The 21,076-nt window shown below is 41.8% G+C and overlaps 1 protein-coding gene across 3 annotated transcripts in view; it reads left to right on the forward strand.

The window, feature by feature from the left end:
* The window catches only part of LOC121292285 (exportin-1-like), a 58,057-nt gene that overhangs the window by 12,564 nt on the left and 24,417 nt on the right, over positions 1-21,076 (forward strand). For 2 of the 3 annotated variants that reach the window (XM_041214134.1, XM_041214135.1), the window contains exons 2-11: positions 9,051-9,176; positions 9,317-9,418; positions 12,602-12,674; positions 12,764-12,819; positions 13,216-13,260; positions 17,395-17,576; positions 18,428-18,476; positions 18,970-19,089; positions 19,860-19,988; positions 20,800-20,958. In XM_041214134.1, the coding sequence (XP_041070068.1) occupies positions 9,057-9,176; positions 9,317-9,418; positions 12,602-12,674; positions 12,764-12,819; positions 13,216-13,260; positions 17,395-17,576; positions 18,428-18,476; positions 18,970-19,089; positions 19,860-19,988; positions 20,800-20,958 (1,035 nt within the window). In that variant the 5' untranslated portion in view covers positions 9,051-9,056. Of the gene's footprint in view, positions 1-9,047; positions 9,177-9,316; positions 9,419-12,601; positions 12,675-12,763; positions 12,820-13,215; positions 13,261-17,394; positions 17,577-18,427; positions 18,477-18,969; positions 19,090-19,859; positions 19,989-20,799; positions 20,959-21,076 lie in introns of all 3 variants that reach the window. The other variant, XM_041214133.1, reaches the window with a different exon arrangement.

A 21,076-nucleotide genomic window follows, 5' to 3' on the forward strand; every position in this document is an offset into this window, starting at 1 on the left:
ATAATTTCTGGTCGGTGGTAACCTCCAAGGCTGCATTTGATCAAGTGTGACATCAAGGAGCCCTAGCAAAACTGGAGCCAATGGGAATCGGAGAGGGGAAAGCTCTCCACTGGTTGGAGTCATACTTAGCACAAGGGAAGATGGTTGTGGTTGTTGGAGGTCAGTCATCTCAGCTTCAGGACATCACTGCAGGAGTTCTTCAGGGTAGTGTCCTCAGCTCAACCATCTTCAGCTGCTTCATTAATGACCTTCCTTCCATCATAAGGTCAGAAGTGGGGATATTCGCTGATGATTGCACAAGGTTCAGCACCATTTGTGATTCCTCATACTGAAGGAAGCAATCAGTGTCCAAATGCAGCAAGACCTGGACAATATCCAGGCTTGGGCTGACAAGTGGCAAAGAACATTTGCACCACACAGGTGCTGGGCAATGACCATCTCCAACGAGAGAGAACCTAACCATCGCCCCATCATGTTCAACGGCATTACCATCACTGAATTCCCCCACTATCAATATCCTGGGGGTTACCACTGACCAGAAACTAAACTGGACTAGCCTTGTAAATACCCTTGCTACAAGAGCAGGTCAAAAGCTAGGAATCCTGTGACGAGTAACTCACTCCTGACTCCCCAAAGCCTGTCCGACGAGTAACTCACTCCTGACTCCCCAAAGCCTGTCCGCCACCTACAAGGCACAAGTCAAGAGTGTGATGGAATACTCCCCAGTTACCTGGATGAGTGCAGCTCCTGCAGCACTTGAGAAGCTTGACACCATCCAAGACAAAGCAGCCCGGTTGATTGGCACCGCATCCATGAGCATTCACTCCCTCCACCACCAATGCACAGCAGCAGCAGTTGTGTAACATCTACAAGATGCCCTGCAGGAATTCACCAAGGCTCCTTGGACAGCACCTTCCAGACCTATGACCACTACCACCTAGAAGGACCACAGAGTTATCTGGTCTGTTCTGGTATTTCTGCTCCAAATGGGCCTTCTCCATCTTCATCTAATCCCATCTACATTTCCTTAGATTCCTCTTCCTCACCCCCTCATGAGTTTATCTAGCTTTCCCTTAAATGCATCTTTAATATTCATCCCAGGCTGACAGGTATGACCTCCAAGTTCAATGTCATTCTGCTGGTGCAATAGTGGCTGGAGGGGTCTTTCACGCAGCCAGCAATGAGCATTTGAGTTTGGCTAATTTAGGGACCATTCCTGTAAGTTCAGGATAGTACCGAAAATGCTGAGTGACATTTCTGGGAGCAACTCAATTCCAAACCAGTAGTACTACTAAATTGCCAGCAGAGAAACACACCTAGGGAGACAGGCACTCATTCCACAAACCCATTTGTCTGCAGGGAAGATGCAGTCCAAATATTGTGCAAGCATGCCCTTTCCCCACATTTGAAACTGAAACTAAAACAAGAAAATTTCATAAAATGTCAAGTCAGAAAATGTGGAACATGCACCTCATATGAAGCCAGTAACAAATTCAGGACAAATGAAACCAAACGTTCTTCAGGGAATATATATAAAAATAAACTCCTCCTACAACAATCATGGGACTGCAGCAGTTCAAGAAGGCAGCTCACCACCACCTTCTCAAGGGCAACTAGGGGATGGACAATAAATGCTGGTCCAGCCAGCAAAGCCCACATCCTGTGAATGACTTTTTTTAAAAAAATCTTGATGGTGGGATGATTCAGCAGGGTAATGCCTGTGAGGAAACAGCTGAGTTCTCAGCCTCTGATCTGCCCTTGTGACCACAGTATTTATATGGCTGGTCAGTTCAGTTTATAGTCAATAGTAGCCCCCTGTATATTGATCGTGAGATTTCGGTGCTGGGAATGCCATTAAATGTTATGGGGAGATGGTTAGATTCTCTCTCTCTCGTTGGAGATGATCATTGCCTGGCACTTTTCATGCTGCATGTGAGCCCCAGCCTGAATATTGTCCAGGTCTTGCTGTGTTCTATATCTGCAAATAGCTATTTAGAACAATAAAAGAAATCCTGTCAACTTCTAGGCAAGTGATGTTGATAGTGGCTAATAAGACCACCTCTGTTTGATTATGCACCAAAGTCTTTGATAAGTGAATGCATCCTTTGGATTAACACAGGAAGTGGTTAGGGACTTAACGATGGATAGAAACAAGTAGTGGTGGAAAAAATGGCTATAAATGCTGAAAATCTGGAATGAAAACAGGCTGAGGTAAGTGTCCAGCAGGGTGATCGTTGTCTGGAGGAGGTGATGAGTTATGTTTTGAGTCTGAATCTCCAATAGCAATTGCATCAACTGGTGATGAGCTGCACTCTATTTTCACTTGCCTTTTTTCAGAATCTGATCAACTTGCTAAACAGTTAAAACATTGTACTTTGGAGAAATCCAACAGTTAATCTTTCCATGCAAATTAATTATTTTTAAAAATTCTGCACAACACAACATGCTAACAAATAACTTATGATCTCTTTGTCTGTAAAAGCAGGAGGCCACCAGATCTCCAAGTGCTTTACAGCCAATGAAGCACTTCTTGAAGTGTATTTACTATTGTATTGTAGGAAATGCATAACCAATTTGCGCTCCACAAGCAGCAATCTGATAAAGTCTGGATAATTTTTGTTTGATGTTGATTGAGGGATAAATATTAGCCAGGACACCAATGATAACTTCCCCATCCTGCTTCAAAATGGGATCTTTTACATCTACCCGAGCAGGCAGATGGAACCTCAGTTTAACATCTTATCTGAAAGATGGCACAACTGACAATGTAGTGCTCCCTCAATACTGTTTTTTTATTCTTTGCTAGCAAAGCTCCCATCCGAAGAACAAATAGAGAAAAAAGTCTGACAGCACCTGTGGAGAGAAACAGAGTTAATGTTGCAAGTCAGAAAGGCATTATACAAGTGCAAATTCTTTTTCCTCTTGAAGTGGAGGGAAAGAAAGACAGCTGTTATAAATGTACCAAATATTAAGATGAACATGTTGGAGAGTGATTGAACGAAGGGGCTGCCATGTGTATTGGCAAGTGGGGGACTTGGGAATGGGGCAAGAAGGAATGGAATTATAAAGCCTGAGAATTTAATTTGTGACCAATGATTGTATGAACAACTTTAATTGGGAAATTGCATTGCTGAAATGTTCTTGACTATACATGTTGCAGCCCAAGATCTTTCTCCTTGTTGTCTCAAATATTTTTAAAGATTGTTTGGATTTCATGTTGTGTAATGTAATCAATTTAGTCCTTGTGTTTTTTTAAAACATTTATCGGCAGGCTCTTTGTGTGAAACCAGTTTAGTTTTATTTCATGTTACATTTTGAATAGGTAAACATTGCCTGATCAGCCTCAGGCTAGGGAGGACACATTGCTTTCAATTGACTGTGCTTTTTGTGCTTCACACATGTGGAGCAATGGATCAAAAATAGAGGGGGGAAAAAGTGCTGGAAAAAAACTGGCCAGCATCTTCGGGGAGAGAGAGAGCACGAAATTGAGATTAATGTTTCAAGTATTGATTAAAAGTTATTGACTTATTTGGTAAGCCTTTGGAAAAACAAGTTCTTGGATAGGTGCCATTGTCTTGAGGATTTGGATACCTTGATGAAACTGGCATCATATGAGGTGCATGTTCCGCATTTTCTGATTTGACATTTTATGAAGGTTTCTTGTTTTAGTTTCAAATGTGCGGGAAGGACATACATGCACAATATTTGGACTGCATCTTCCCTTCAGACAACTGGGTTTGTGGAAAGGGTATGTGTTTAGGTGTGTGTTTCTGCTGGCAATTCACTAATACTGCTGGCTTGGAATTGAGTTGCTCTCAAATGTCGCTCAGCATTCTCAATACTATCCTGAACTTACAGGAATCGTCCTTAAATCAGCCAAATTCTGAAATGGTCATTGCTGGCTGCATGAAAGACCCCTCCAACCACTATTGCATTGGTAGAATGATATTGAACTTGGAGGTCATATCTGCCAGGAAAAATTGAACAGTGTGGGATTAAAAAGGTGCATTTAAGGGAAAGCTAGATAAACTCATGAGGGGGAAAGGAATCTAAGGAAATATAGATGGGGTTAGATGAAGAGAGGGAGGCCCATATGGAGCAGAAACACTGGAATAGACCAGTGTTAACCCAAATGGCCTGTTTCTGTGCTAAGTACTATTTAATGTGTCACTCAGCTGGCTGCTTCTGTTACATTGTATACTGACCCGTGTCCCATTTTAAAGCCCAAGTACCTCTCCTACTGAGGTTATAATGGTGGAGAAATGAGATAATGTATTTTGGGCTGAAATGTATACTACATTGTAAAGCTTGGAGCAGAGGAACTTGGGGGATTAGAAATACAAATCTTTCAAAAAGAGAGCTGGCTGCTAAAGTTGTTGACATTTTAACATAATATGGGATAATGGTTTTATAAATCAGGGCATGGAATACAACAATTTGTATTTAGTATTGTATTTTGCCTTGAATATAGTAAAATGTTCCAATATAGTAAAGTGTTCAAGATGCTTCATAGGAACATTATCAAACAAAATTTGATACTGAGCCACACGAGCTATTAGGACAGTAAGGCAATGGAGCACCTTTAAATGGAGAGAGAGATTTGGGCCCAGAGCTTGGGGCCCAGATAGCTGTTGGTGTGGCCACCAATGGTGGAGTGGTAAAAATCGGGGATGTTCAAGAGTCCAGAATTGGAAGTGTTTGGATTGTGGTGGCAGGAGCATAGCACTGGAAGAGATGGTAGAGATGTGGAAGGGTGAAGAATTTTTAAAAATTCATTCATGGGATGTGGTTGTCGCTGACTAGACCAGCATTTATTGCCTATCCCTAATTGCCCCTGTTCAGAGACCATTTTTTTGTTAAGAATCAACCACATTGCTGTGGGTCTGGAGTCACATGTAGGCCAGACCAGGTAAGGATGGCAGATTTCCTTCCCTAAAGGACATTGGTGAACCAGATGGGTTTTTACAACAATCAGCAATGGTTTTATGGTCATCATTAGACTTCTTTAATTCCAGATTTCTATTGAATTCAAATTTCACCATTTGTCGTGTTGGAATTTGAACCCAGGTCTCTGGAATATCAGTCCAGTGACAATACCATTATGCCACTGGCTCCCCCAAATGGATGGATTTGAAAACCAGCCTGGGAACCTTAAAGTAGAAGCGTCGTCTGACTGGAAGCCAATATAGGTCAATGACATTAGGGTGAGTGCGGGGATGTAAAGAGTAACAAAACGATGCTTAAACCGATACAAATCATTGATTAGTTTGCAGTCAGAATATTGGGTCCAGTTTTGGATACATTGGTGTCAAGACTGGAGAGGGTAGAGAAGTGATTGAATATGGTTTCAGCAATGTGAGGCTTAAGTAATGGATAGGAATTGCAGAAATGTTGAGAGAGGATAAAGAAGAGTTATGATAAACTTCATTTTGAATCAACTTTATAAATTGGGTGTGTGCAGATAAACTGGGAAGTAAGTTTACGGCTATGAAAAAAATGTAGTAGTAGGCTGTTTTAAATGCAAAGCAATGAAGTAGCGGGACATTTTTAGTGCACAGCATTGTTAGGACTTGGAATCTCCTGCGAGGGACTGCAGAGATGGAGAATCCATAAACCCTTTTAAAAGGGAAACAGATGAGTATTTCAAATAGAAATTTAAAAGGTATGGGGTGCAGAGCGGTGCTGGCACAGGACCAACAAATGTATTATTTTGAGCAACCTGGCAGAGGCACAATGGATCGAATGCACCCCTGATGTGTAAAATTGTACAATCCTCGTCCATTGGTTTATCTGGCTCTAAGCTGCAAGAAAATTATATTTATGCCAGTATTCTATAACATGATGAAACTAAGTGACATTCTCCCTTTTTTTTTGGATGGTACTTTTTAAAATTCTTTCACAGGACGTGGGCATTGCTGGCAAGGTTATGATTTGTTATCCATTCCTAATTGCCTTTGAAGGTGGTGGTGAGCCGCCTTATTGAATCGTCACAGTCCATGTTGTGTAGGTACACCCAGAGTGCTGTTGGAAAGGGAGCTGCAGGATTTTTGACCCAGCCACAGTGAAGAAATGGCGATTATAGTTCCAAGCCTGTATGATGTATGGTTTGGAGGGGTGGTGTTTCCTCTCATCTGCTGCCCTTGATCTTCTAGGTGGCAGAGGTCACAGGTTTGGAAGGCACTGTCAAAGAGGCCTTGGTAAGTTAAGCTGCGGCACATCTTGTAGATGGTACACCCTGCTGCCCCTGTGTGTCGGTGGTGGAGGGAGTAAATGTTTTAAGTGGTGGATGGGGTACCAATCAAGTGGGCTGCTTTACCCTGGATTGTGTCGAGCTTCTTAAGTGTTGTTGGAGCTGCACCCACCCAGGCAAGTGAAGAGTATTTCATCACACTCCTGACTTGTGCCTTGTAGACAGGCTTTGGGGTGTCAGGAGGTGAGTTACTTGCCATAGAGTTCTCAGCCTCTGACCTCTTTGCTTATCTGTTTGGACTTGCCTATCTACTTGAAAAACAAAAGTGCAAAAGAAGCCTTCCCATCACAATAGTGAGTAATTTTGGCAACCCCAACATTTATATGTTGATTTTCTTTTGTGTTCTCCTCTATTCGGAGGGGCTTGGATCAGTTTTGCTTGACTGCTGTTTAATCCAGGAAAGAAGGCCACAGTGTTGCTCCCGATAACTAATTTTTCAACTTGCTCTTGGGACCACTGTGGGTAACTGGCACATTCAGAGATGTCCAGTGATAACTTGCTTCTCAGTGGGTGAATCATCCATTGTATGTCTGAACTGTGGTGCCCCCATTCTTGGAGGGTTGGTGGTTGCCAGCTACCTTTCATTCTGTCTCCAGTTTAGAGCACTGCCTTGATTTTGATGTGGTCGCCTTTTTCGAAAACACAAATAAAGGCAACAAAATGCAGCATTTTATTAAGTGGAAGTGTAACACAAAGGGAGAGGAGAGGTTGGGATAAAGGAGTATAATGTCCGAGAACCATTTCAAGTTGTTGCCTCACTGACCTTGGGTGACTTTTTAGATTTGTGTCTTTAAGTTTTGTAATGGCTGAATTTCTGTGTACTTGTCCAAAAAGTATTTACTTTTCCAGCGGATGGGCAGCCTCAGTTTATCTGCTCCAGACTGAATTTGTGCGGTGGCAGCTATGTTTTAATATTACAGTAGAGGGGCTGAGACATGTAACTTGCAAATCTAAACATGAGTGATTAATCTAACCCAGGTTTAGTTTTGTTTTCTCTGTACTCCATTGTTTTTCTTGGCTGTACCACATGTTAGCTATCAAATGTGTCAGCCTTGGCAAAGTTGGTAACACTCTTGCCTCTGAATCAAGGTTGTGGGTTCAAGTCCCATTCCAGATATTTAAGCACATAATTGAGGCTGACAATTCAGTGCAGCACTCAATGAACATTGCACCACTCGAATGCTTCACTGTTGGAATTTGAAGGCCCTGGTCTCTTTATTTCCACCCCTCTCTCTCAAAAGATCCCACACCACTCTTTCAAGGTGTCCTGGTCAATATTTACCCCTCAACCACCATCATTAAAACAAATGCTCCGAACATTGCTGCTTGGGGCAGGAGGGTGGGGGCAGGGGTGATGCTGCTGTGTTTCTTGACATGGTGGAAGGCAGATTAGGTGCACAAGTCCCTCTTTTGCTGGATGAGCATAGATGTGATTTCCAGCAGCGATGACCTGATGGCGATTTTTTGAAGTGAAGTTGTTTTCCAGGCTATCCTCCCTGTCATGGAAGAGCAGGGAAATTTGTTTCCTACCTTTTTCTCCTTTTCCCCATGCCCCCTCGCCCAATACCCACCATGACCTAAGATCAAGTAATTTACCAAAAACCTAGGATCTATCGGCCCTGCATAGCTCTTAGTAAGCGAGGCAGCGCATTCAAATTGTAGATGTAGCATAGCCAAATGCAAAGTAGTGGTGCTCATACTCGATGCTGATCTATTGAGGACCTATGTTGCTTTGCAACCTCAGCAGTGTTCATTGTTTATGGTATATTGTTAAGATACACAATTGAAGGACGTTGTTTAATTAAGTACTTGGAGCACATAGAAGTACTTTATCTGGCCCGACTGTCTTCCCCTCTTCCGTGGCCGTGCTCGTGACCAGGTGTCCTGGGAGAGGGAGCACACTGTGTCCACTGACACACTTGAGGCCTTTTGTGACTGACTGGTGGGCACTGCAGGGACTGGTGTGCATCATTAGCCCCCAAAATGAAATTTTGATTTTGCTAATTTTCTTTAAGATTTTTGTATTTTGTTGCAATGCCTCTTTAAGGGGCTATCACTATAACTTATCTGTTAATTTGTTTAATTGATATATTCAAGTATAAAAGACATCGTCCAGCCTGGCCGTCTGCCCCCCTTCTATGGCTATGTTCATGGCCAGGTATCTATGGAGCAGGAGCATGCTGTGTCTGCTGGTACTCCTGAGGCCTTCTGTGACCAGTGGGCACTGCGAGGGCTGGAGTGCTTCCTCAACCCAGAAAACAACATTTTAAAATTTAGTTCATTTAATTTTATATTTTTGTTACAGTGCCTTTTTAAGGAGCTAATTGGCTATCTAATTAGATTTTATTAAGGGTTACTTTACTGGTGTACTCAAAAGAATTGGGACACTGGGTGGATAGGTAGAAAGCAGACATATGTAGTGTTGCATTCTGGGAATAAACTTGTTATCAGAAAAGTATTACTGTCTAGTTTCGTTCTTCACCAACTGGCCTGGGATAGGAATAACACTCTTGGAGGCTGCTCATTACTCCTGTCTAAACCTATGCCTGTAAAGCAGAAAAAAGAAGAAAAATGCATTTTATGTAGCATCTTTGATGATCTTGTGTGATCCTAAAGCCAATGAAGTACTTCTGAGGTGTAGCGACTGTTGTATAGTACCCAAGCATTCATCTCTGACTTTGGGAGAGGAGGAAATAAAATGGGGTAATGGTGGTACAGAGAGGAAAATGAGAAATAATCTCTAAGTTGGGAAGTTTTTGACACTTGTCTGATCTGTTTCTTTTCACATTTTCTTTAGCAGGACCCCATGCCAACAATCATGACAACCGACCACCCTGCACGTCAGCTTCTGGACTTCAATCAGAAGCTAGACATTAATCTGCTGGATAATGTTGTAAATTGCTTGTATCATGGGGAGGGCCCACAGGTAAGAATAACACCCTTGGGTGACCAAAGTGGTGACCTTTCTCTTGGCTCTTATTTCATAAGCAATACGTTTGTGTATTCTTTCTTGGCTTTAATGATATAAATATACTGCACCAAATTCGGTGCTTTTCTGTTCTCCAGCAACGAATGGCACAAGAAATATTAACTCACTTAAAAGAACATCCAGATGCTTGGACCAGGGTAGATACCATCCTAGAATTTTCCCAGAATATGAATACAAAGGTAAGCAAGATTCCAAAATGAAACTCTATTGGTTATGAAACATTCCAAAGGGAAAACAAAAGATGGCCTATGACCATTTTTTTTCCTTTAAAAAGGTAGCTCGATGCTTCACTTCCAGCAACAGTAGGAGGTCTTTCAGCCTCCCAAGCTGTACAGCCATTCAGTTAGATCATGGCTGATCCTACCCTTGGTTCTGTAACCCCTTAAAGCTCCTCTTGTCAAAACTGACGTTGGTAGAATTTTGTTGTTTTCAGTTTACCCCCACCAACTCTGCTTCTGGGGGCAGACAGAAGTGCAGATTTCAACTAAACAAAGAGACAATGCCTTCTGTAATAGCCCAAGGAGCTTTATAGCCGTTGAACTACTTTTGAAGTGTAGCTGCTGCCATGTAAGAAATTATCCTTTCTTAATTTCATTTGTGGGATGTGAGCATTGCTGGCACAGCCAGCATTTATTGCCCAACCCTAATTGCCCTTGTAAAGGGCACTTCCTGACAGCACCCTGATGAGCCTAGTTCTAATTATAAGGTTATGCCCTCTGGTTCTGAGCTCCCCCACCAGGGGAAGAATTTCTCTCTATAAAAGCAAAATACTGCGGATGTTGGAAATCTGAAACAAACCAATTTCTGGAAATACTTAGATTAGGCAGTAACTGTGGAGAGAGAGAGAAAGAGAGAGTTGATGTTTCAGGTTGATGACCTTTCATCAGAGAGATAGAAATGTGTTTTTAAGCCAGTGGAAGGAAGAGGGGCAGGGAGAACAAAAGGAGAGCTCTGTGATAGGGTGGAGGGCAGGAGAGATTTAAACAAACCCCAAAATGTGGTCATGGTTATAGTACAGAAACCAAGGTTACACCCAACTGAGGCATAAATGGCTATATAGCAGCCATCTTAATACAACATGAAGGGACTTTTTAGAAAGGAAAAGAAACAGGCCAGCAAAAAGTATTTTTTAAAAAGCACATACAACAAGATGGAGGCAGAGGTTATGATCTAAAGTTGTTGAGCTCTACTCTGAGTCTAGAAGACTATATAAACAAAAGATGAGGTGCTGTTGCTCGAGCTTGTGCCACCAATCCCTTCAATCATTGTAAATGCTGCAGTTAGATCATCCCCTGATTCTTCTATACTCAGGCGCACTAGCCCAATATCTGCCACCCCTCTCTCTTGGATTTCAGCTGGAAGCTGAAGCGTAGTGTTAGGAAATAGTTTAAGTAAATTATATTGGTATTTGTGTGTTAGGAATGTGTTTTAGCTTTAGTGTTTAAGTTTGATTTGTATTTCTATATCTTTGTGTTAAGAAAAGGTCAAATTGAGTTTTAGTTTCACTTTAAAAGGTGCCTGCATTTCTAATGAGAGTTTAGGACTGTAAGAGAAGTTAAACAGAGTAGAAAAATTTGGCTATTGCTGAGCAACAGTGGTCCAGAGAGGTAGGACCTTCCAACACACACACACACACACACACACACACACACACACACACACACACACAAAACTAGAAGCAGCAGTTTGATTTGGAAGCTGTTTGAGTTCAGTTGGTTTTGAAGACAGCTGCCAAGCAGAAGCAACCTAGAAGGGGCAGATAGCCAGTTCCAAGCTAAAGTTGGTTGAAAGTAGCTGCCAGGAGAGACTGGAGCAAAGGAGACAGATAGCAAGTCCCAAGCTAAAGAAGAAATTCTGCAAGAATCCAGGAGAGTGGAACAGGGGAAAGCCCCAAGCACACCATCTAGTCAAAGGAACAACAGGAACCTAGAAAAGGCGCTGTTAAGTGAAGTTAAAAGTGAGGGGCAGAGAAAGGCACCAGAGACCGGTTGGCTCACAGTGTAACAGGCAGCTGGAAGAAAGTGATGAGAGATCTGGTTGAGATGGCATCTGTCACTTGGTTTCAGGGTGGTGTGCCTGACCACAGGTTAACTATTGGTTTACATGGACTGTCTACTTACAGTGTACATTAGAGTATAAGAGCTTTTGTAACTTGTGTTATCCTTATGAATCTGTATAGTTGTGGGTGAAGGAGTATTGTAATATAGTTCATCTCTTCTTGTTTAATGTTTTATGCTTTTGTTAAATGTGCTTTAGCTGACTCCAGTGACTCTCTTCTCAGTAGCCCTTTCCATGTATCTAAACAAACAAATAAAAGTTAGAATCTATCTAGCTGGGTTCCACCCTGGGATCAGACTCAGTGGAAACCTTGGCTGGGATCATAGCAGTAGCCTGACGGATGATTTGATCATACCTCTCTCCTGGGGTCACTTGTCCAGCCTTTGATAATCAAAGTGCTAATGTTGAGAGTCTATGGTGCTGGTCACTTCCACATACTGCTGGATAAGGAATGGTCTTTGGAACAAAACGGTGATCATCTGTAATCTTTAACTTTTAAACATACTGAACTCTGGTTTACCTTATCTTGATGACGAACAAGGTGAAAGGCTATTGGGGGTAGGTGGAAATGTGGGTTTGAAGTTATAATCAGAATAGCTATGATATTGAATGGCAGTGCAGGCTTGAGTGGCCAAGTGACCACCACTCCTAATTTGTATGTTTGTAAAATGCCTGTCAGTATGGGCAACTGCTGCTGGGATGACTTTTTGCTGGTTATTGCCCAAAGAACCTGGGATAGTAGAGATGGCGAAGTGAGAGAGGAAGAGAGGAGAAATGTGGCCTTGTCTTGCATAGGCTATTAATAAATCATAGTTATTTGACTTGTGTGTTAAAAGAACCTGATGGTAGGTTTTGATAACCAAGGAATTTCCCTCCTGTCGCTCTCCATAATGTGTTATTTACCACCACCTGAATTATCGTATTTCTGTTTTCCCACCCATGGCAGCACTGACTTGATGCCACCACTTGGTGAATCATCTGGTCAGCGGTAGCAATTCAGGTAGACCTCAATTTTTTTGAAGGTCGGTGGGTTGTGGATCAAAAGTGGCACTGTTAGCTTTTGCACTCTTCCATATTGTTTATTTGTTCATGGGCTGCAGGTGTCGCTGGCAAGGCCGACATTTGTTGCCCATCCCTAATTATCTTTGAACCAAGTGGCTTGCTAGGCTATTTCAGAGGGCAGTGAAGAGTCAACCACATTTTGTAGATCTGGAGCCACACGTTGACCAGGCCAGGTATGAAGGCAGATTTCCTTCCCTAAAAGACATTAAAGCAACACTGATGGTTTTTAATCTCTCTTTCAGTACTATGCCTTGCAGATACTAGAAAATGTGATCAAAACCCGTTGGAAAATACTTCCAAGAAATCAGTGTGAAGGTAAGTTGCACAGTTTTCCTACCACCTCCAGTATATATTTGTTTTTCTAAAAGTCACTCTTCAACATTTCCCTTTTTTCTCCATTTCAGGAATAAAAAAATATGTTGTTGGCTTAATCATTAAAACATCTTCAGAGACCTTGGAGGTAAATTTAAAATTATGTCCTATTTCCTTCCTGTGATTTATTATTTCAAAAGGTATTTTTGCTTATTCATTCCTCATCCTTTTAATCCTGGATTTTTCTGTTCCTTGTTGTTCTTCATTAATTTTTGAAGTTTTCATTGTTTCACAATATGGCTACCAAGTGCTGAGCGCACAAAGCTATAACAGCGATGCACCATAGCCAGATTGGACCCTTTCCTTGCCTGGCATTCACATCCATGTATGATAGTACAGGGCAAGAACTGTGGCTTGGAGTGCAAGTCATCTCGCCCATGTGTGTTTTATTCGGATGTCCATTTTAATTTAAAAATGAGCACTGAGGCTAAGTAGGTTTGTTTTCAGGCATTATTTAACATGTTTCTGTCTCTTTCTTTTCTAGAAAGATAAAGTTTATCTTGGAAAACTGAATATGATTCTTGTCCAGGTAGGTAAAGTGTGATATTGCAAACTGGGAAAAAAATAAAACCCTTTTTGTTCTATTTCTGAACAGTATGCAAGTTTGATGGAACTTAAGCCGACCCTTTGAGGAGTGAGTTGAGATATTGCTTCAGTATGTTCTATCTTCAGGTCAGGGCTGACTGGTTTTCCCCTTTATCCTCCTGGCTGATCCCCCGAGACTGAGCTGGGTCAGTCTTGACTGGCTTCCTGAACTGCTGTTTCTGCCTTGTACCCTTTGTTTGGGGTTTGGGGGTTTAGGGGGTGGGGGGGCAGGGTGCGAGAAAGGTTTGACTTCTGTGAATGTTTAGTCTCCTTCCTGTGGACGATGGGGGGGATTGATGTCTTTCCCTACATCTAGGGTGCTACTATTAAACACTTTTTTTAAAAAAAACTATAAAAATAAGAACCTGTGAATATGTTCTCCATTCAGTTGGCTATGGCGAAGGAGCCATAATCAGGAAATATCAAATTTGATTTCTGGTCTGTTGATTTTAATTGGTATCAGTCAGCCTTGATGGGGATGCTACAATTTACCTGGGCTTATGAGGGGTAAACAGCCTGGATCTCCCTCCTCGTGGCTGTACGAATGAGTCTTGCTGCTGGAATGTTCATCTGGGCTTGACTATGACACACTCCTTTATGGCAATATGTGAAGAATGGCGACATGGACAACATATTGTGGGGACAGCTCCAAGCTGGGGAACGAGACCCCATCACAGTCTTCAGGAGTTGATGGGAGAAAATTGGAGAGGATGGAAATGGGGAGGGGATGCATATGAGTCGCTTAAAAATTGAGAATTTTAAACTCTTAAGGAGCTGTGTTGTGTGCAGGTGTACCCAATTAGCTTTATTTGCGTTGCTCCTTGTAATCCGGTTTAGGTACAAACTTTAAAGACAGATTCTTATTTTTTACGACTTGACTTTGTTTTCATTCACTACATACCGCTATATGTTTTCGCATGTGCTCATCTGATTAGAGCAGGTTCAGGCTGGGCTGCGCCACCACCCGTGGTATTGCTCAAACATCTACATTCATGTACAGTGAAGAGCCACTTGGGTGAGTTCTGGTGGAATGACACCCGAGTGAGGCCTTGGCACCTTTGAAAGATGGTCAGGGAGTGGTTGTGGACAGAAGATAAGATGAATTGGGGGAAGAAAATTGCAACTTGGTTTCATCATTTTGAATCTCCATGCACATTTAAGTGTTGCATGACTTTGTTGGTGATGTGAACATTTTGTTTATTTTCTCATATATAATTCTTACTGAAGAAATATGATTTGACAATGTACAGTTTTTTTGTGTTATATAAATTTCAGAAACTGCAGCTATAAAAAGGAAGCAATTTCAACATTAATCGAGGTTAAGTCTCGTAAGAAAGAATGTGATGGTTCCTTCTATAGGCCATATCTAACCTTCCTTACTATGAACTCTGCCCAATTCATTTAATTTTTAAAGTAAAGTTCTACCAAAAGTCTTCCCAGATTCCCCGCCTCTTCTGTTTTTCCCCCCCCCCCCGGAAGATAACCAAACTTCAGAATATCATCAATCTATGTACAGCCTCCACTGTCCACCCCTGACAAAGTTTTCTTCCAATAACCATTCTTTGGGTGTGCCAACACAACACTGTATTTACTAACTTAGTGAGACTGATCTGAAACAGATGCTTTCTTCCCACCAATTGCTTGATATGCAATGTTTTACTCCGGTGTTTGTTCCACATAATCACCACTCTCGGGCAAGGGGCTTAGAGTGCTGGGGGTGGAGTGGTGGGGAGAGAATTGGCCGCGTTGGGAACAACAGTCCTCCTGGTCTCCAGTTGGCCTGCCGCATGTTCATGAGCCCATTTGGACCAAGTATCAAGTCGTACAAAAAGGTTGTTTGTGTTTCTTGTTAATCCTGAGGGGTAGTTGCTTCATTTCGCCATCAAAGAGGGCAAAAGGGTGACCTATTCTTATTGGTAAACTGATGTAGTTAATATCTGCTGTTGCACTGTCTATTTTATCCCTACCACCAAAAAACTGATAATTGATGTGGGTTCAGATTTTCCTGTGGCTTTGCTTACATCATAACCATTTTGCAACTTGACCTATTAGTACACTGTTATGGCAATACTGATTTGCTCCTGACCAAACCACTTTTGAGTAAACAAAATTCATCTATTTCAAAATCTATTTGAAGTTTTTTTTGCACATGAAGCCACTTTTTTTTTTAGTTGATTGTAATTTAACTGCAGACGAGAAGTGATCAATTTCCTCTTTCTTCCCTTATCGCATGCCCTCCACTGCTGAAATCTTTGTATATTCCTTTGTCATCTCCTTAATTAAACCATTGTCTCATTCTCCTGCCATTGTAAATTCCAACTTGCCCAAAACTCTGCTCCTTTGTTCTTTTTTTACCCATTGTTTTGATATCCAGCTCCTAAATAGCCAAGTGGTTATGGTACTGGGCTTGTAACCCCAAGATCAAGAGTTCAAATCTCACAATGGCAAACTGTGAAACAATGTAACTTCATCTGAATAGGAACAGATGGAAATGTGTTTGTAAAAAATTTGCTTGGCCTAAATAGCCAAGTGGTTATGGTACTGGGTTTGTAACCCCAAGATCAAGAGTTCAAATCTCACAATGGTAAATTATGAAACAATGTAACTTCATCTGAAAACAGTTGGAAACGGGTTTGTACTCAAAAGAGTTACAAGCAAACAGATGCAGTTGCAGATAGTCATTCTGTAGTACAGAACTTGAGTATTTAAAAGATTATCAAGAGTTCAAATCTCATAATGGCAAAACTATGAAACAATGTAACTTCATCTGAAAAACAGATGGAAACGGGTTTGTACTCGAAAGAGTTACCCTCTCCCCATCCTTGCTGAAGCTCCAGTGTCTTCTATCTCTTAATATGCTTAATATATTGTATTGTATCAATAAATCCCTCTCAGCCTTGCCCTCTCTTGTCTCTACAAGCTCCTCTAGCCCTAATACCTCTCCCAGATAGTCAACTCCTTGGATTTTGGTCCATTATTCATCACTCACCCAATAGCTGTGTAGTGCCTTCATATACACATATATGGCAGCATTTCTTGAGTAGATATGGACTGGACTGCCAGCCTAGATTATCTGCTCCAATCTGTAAGAGGCTTGAACCACTATCCTTGTGCTTCTTGCTCAAGAGTGCTACTGACTGAGCTAAGGTGTTACCTGTGCACACTCAGTGGCATTAAGCTCAAGTGCCCAGTAACCAGCAAATGCTGATTTGCGTATACTTGCGCTGAACATTTTATACCGAAGGTTTCAACAGGTAATCCTGTAAATGCTGGCTACAGCTTCCTCTGCAGGATGGTTTCCACTGTATCAGGTCCAAATTTGAATGAAGTGCGCATGAGCGTAAACATGTCTAGTCCTCATCCAATCCCTGAACTGCAGATTTTCAGCAGGACCTGCTTTTAGGTCTACTTTCCCAGCAGGAGCACAGTCACTTACAGGCCCATGTGGGGGCGCGCGCACACACACACACACACACACACACACACACACACACACACACACACACACACACACACACACACACACACACACACACACACACACACACACACACACACACACACACACACACACCGCCCCCCCACCCAAAAGCTTCACCTGTCTGCCTCAAATGGCTCTTGAGGAGTAGGCTGGGCTAAGGGACATCAAATTTCAAATCGGTGTTGTCATTGTTTTTCATATTCTGGGTGTTGGGGCTTCTTTCAGACCACCATAGTAACAGTCTGCGCCTCATCAAACACAACTGATGATACAAGTGGCAGCCGTGTACATGACTTTACAACCTGCCAGACTTGCTAGAAGCCATGTATGGTACCTAGTGCTTTTCATGCTCTTTGTTGCTTTGCACTGTGGATGTGGCCCTTCAACTACAATTGCTCAGTGTAGCAGGAACTTTTTCCACCAGTTTAGCTTCTGCCACCTGACTTCCATTGTTATCAGAATTAAACTTGGAATTTGATATTCCCTGGGAACAAGTGGGAGTTGTACTGCAAATATTGCTGGAAGGTAAGGAATGTGGAATTTCTTCTATGATTTTAATTTAACCTAATTCCTCTCTTTTTAATTTTTAAATTGCAGATCCTTAAACATGAATGGCCCAAAAACTGGCCCACATTCATAAGTGATATAGTAGGAGCCAGCAAAACAAGCGAGTCTCTGTGTCAGAACAACATGGTCATTTTAAAACTGCTCAGCGAAGAAGTGTTTGATTTCTCCAGTGGGCAGATGACACAGGTGAAAGCCAAGCATTTAAAAGACAGGTGGGTGCACTGAGTCAAATATTCCCAATGTTTCTCCCTTCCTTAGCTGAAAGTGGTAGCTCAGGCTGGGAGTTGGGAGGGTGATACTCTACCACGGTCCTGCATCTTTCCTTAAGCAGTCAGTCACTCCTCTGCTGCAGGCTTGTGCAGTGAGCATCAGCAGGCTGTTTGACTGTGGCAGGGGGGAGGCATAACTAGAACTAGAGATCTAGCCTGGCCAGGGTATGTAGCAGGATCTGTACTGAGCTATGGAATTCATTGCTTGAAAGAGTGGTGGAAGCAGATTCTGTAGTTAAATTTTGAAAAGTAATTAAATATGTGCAAGGCCATAGGAAAAGGGCAAAGCGGGGCTAACTAGATAACTTTCTAACTGGTGGCATAGGCATGATGGACTGAATGGCCTAATTTTCTGTGCTGTGAGATTCTGTACATGGCTATTCTTGATTTAACAGAAAATGGAGGTGTAAGTTAGGCTGGTGAAAGTGTGGGTATTTGCACAGATTCATTAATGACCGAGTAGGTCACCCTATCTAACCAGGGACCCAGCCTGAATCTGTCCATGTATGTGGACAATTGCCATTAGAAGTCACTGGACCAACACTTGGGAATGGGAACTCTGGCTGAGCTATTTTTGCATTCCTCTTTCTCAACCCAAGTCTCGGAGCACTTATAGGTGTTCCTGTGCCTGAATTTTGCCAACTAATGGATCAAAGTCTGGCTTCCCGCACCTTCAGTACTAGCAAGAAAAAACCTGCTTCCTGACTTTGTTTGTTGGCAGCACTTTTTCTTTTCTTCCTGTTCCTTTCATGTGGAAATTTGTATTTAATTTTTTTCTCTTTTTTCCCCCACAGTATGTGCAATGAATTCTCGCAGATATTTCAGCTCTGTCAGTTTGTGATGGTGAGTAAATATTACTGGATCAAGTAAAGTGGAAAGTAGCCTTTCATCAGATCTGCCCTTCTTGAAACATCAAATTATCCTTCTCTTTCGGATGCTAAGTCATCTGCCCGTTTTCTGTTTATTTCTCTTTTAAATTGAGATTTCTAGCATTTTGTATATAGTGGAAGGGTCTGGTGCATAAAAGGTTAATGTGAGACTGTACTGTCCACAGTGATGTAAGAAGGAACCTGACCGAGAGCCAGGGTCAGTCTGGAGATGGACACAGCTGGGGTAAGACCTAGAATGAGATCAGCTTCATGTCTGTACCCTCTACTGTAAATATGTACATTAATTATGAGTTGTTAACAAAGACTTGCTGAGCTGATAAAATACTCCAGACTGAACTTCTTGGTGTCCGAAGCAGGATCCTTCATTGTATGGAATTTTTTTTTTCTTTGCAATCCCACATTAGTGTGTTTGATAATAATACTTTGTATGTTTTAAATATTTGCAGGAGAACTCTCAGAACGCCCCTTTAGTCCATGCAACACTGGAGACATTGCTGCGGTTTCTGAACTGGATCCCTTTAGGTTACATCTTTGAAACTAAACTCATCTCCAGTTTGGTGTACAAGGTGAGATTTACTTTGTTCTATTTGATGCCTGTCTGAAGCATCACATATAGCAAGTCGGGACCAAGTGTACTTCAGGTGAAATGGGGTTAGATGGTGGAGATATTTGCGTTTCCTTATCAATTATAATTCAACTCCCTTTTGAAAGTCATATATGTTCTGCCCTCACTTTTATTTCCATTATAAATGGCAACAGTACATAGAAATTCTTCATGCTATAGCTAGACTCATCTAATAGGTGAGGCAGCATCTCCACTGGTGGGAAGTTGTAATTATTTTATTATAAAGGGCATTTAGAATTATTTTATCACAAGTTTGTACAGGGCACTTAGGAAGTATTTGTGCAACTTTTTATCATTTTGTGTTTGTGATAGCAAAGCAAAAAACTGCACCTGACAGTGTAATTCATACGGGGTTTTTTTTTTAAGCATTAATCCCTCAGCATCAACTGGAGAGTTTTCTAATGAGTTTGGAAAGTTCTGCAGTTGATGCTGAGGGATTTCATGACCATTAACATATCATTGTTAATAAAAACATCAATATAAAATGCTAATGAGCTATGTTTTCAAGTGTTGTTTACAGTTTGGTTCTATCATGTGTACGCCTAGAATTATTAAAGGTTGAAGTTGCACAAGGAACCCGGTGTTCTGTTTATAAATTAGATATTGGAATTTATAATGGATAAATTTGGCCGCAAGCCCCTCAGATGTAAAACTTGCACACATCAAGTGAACTGCCTATTTTAACTTGGATTTTTTTTCCTCTTTGCCTAGTTTCTGAATGTGCCCATGTTTCGAAACGTGACGTTGAAGTGTTTGACGGAAATTGCTGGCGTTAGCGTCAGTCAATATGATGAGCAATTCATCTCGTTGTTTACATTAACACTCATTCAGCTCAAACAGGTAAGTTGGACTCCTTGCACTCTGGTTGCTGCCCAGGGATTGCCTGATCAGAGAAATCTCGGAACTCACTTGATTGTGTGCCAACACTCCAGTCCATATTCTCATTTCTTTTTGTCATCAAAAGTCTGGAAACCCAGATGAGAACCCTAGGATTTGGTTTGGAGCCCACTCCTTGACGTGTCAGTAGTTGTCCCTTTCATTTCTGCCCCCACCCTCGTCTCCCAGATCAGAATAGCGCATTGCAGAGGATGCTCTGAAATAGATGGGTTAAGATGTGACGATTGATGATGTAGAATGATGATGCATTCTCCAAGCAAGGAGAATGTGTATTTTTAGACCATTTTAATTTTGGTGAAAATGGAGTCCTTTAGGTATGAAGTGCTATTAAGGCTTTATTCCTATAGTCGCTGTGCTTTCTGCTAACCCCAGTGCCATAATTTGATTAGGTTTTCTTGCAACCCAGCTTTCACCTTTTGGTTGAATAACCAACCAAATGGTACAGCTTCCAGGAATTGAAGAACAAATTTTGCTGGGCATGTTATGCCCAAACCAAGACTTGGCATGGTTGGTTAGACTTGATCCCAAAGGGCCTGTCCTGTAATGACGCTGTAGGTTTAGCCACAGTAGGTTTAGCCATTTGCAACTACTGACACATCCCACTTGGGGACATCAACAAAGAGCTTGATTGATTTTTTTTAAAAATCTGATCACTGGTTTTTATCTGTTTCCACCAGTGCTCATTCATTTAGAGTCTTGAATTGTGACATACTGTGATATTCCAATTCAGTCTCCAAGCTTTAATCTCTTTCAGATGCTACCTGTGAATACTAACATTCGGCTTGCATATGCAAATGGAAAGGATGATGAGCAGAACTTTATTCAGAATCTGAGTCTCTTCTTGTGCACTTTCTTGAAGGAGCATGGTACACTGGTAGAAAGGACACTGGAGCTCAGAGAGGCTCTCTTAGATGTGAGTATGAATAGAATGATGGGATGCTATGATAACATTTCTTCCCCCTTTCTTCCAGCAACACTCTGTTGGCTCTCTGGGGTCACAGCCTTTTCCTTCCTTCTGGTAACTTGTGCTG

This window comes from Carcharodon carcharias, chromosome 20 (assembly GCF_017639515.1).
Source record: "Carcharodon carcharias isolate sCarCar2 chromosome 20, sCarCar2.pri, whole genome shotgun sequence".
Taxonomy (NCBI): Eukaryota; Metazoa; Chordata; class Chondrichthyes; order Lamniformes; family Lamnidae; genus Carcharodon; species Carcharodon carcharias.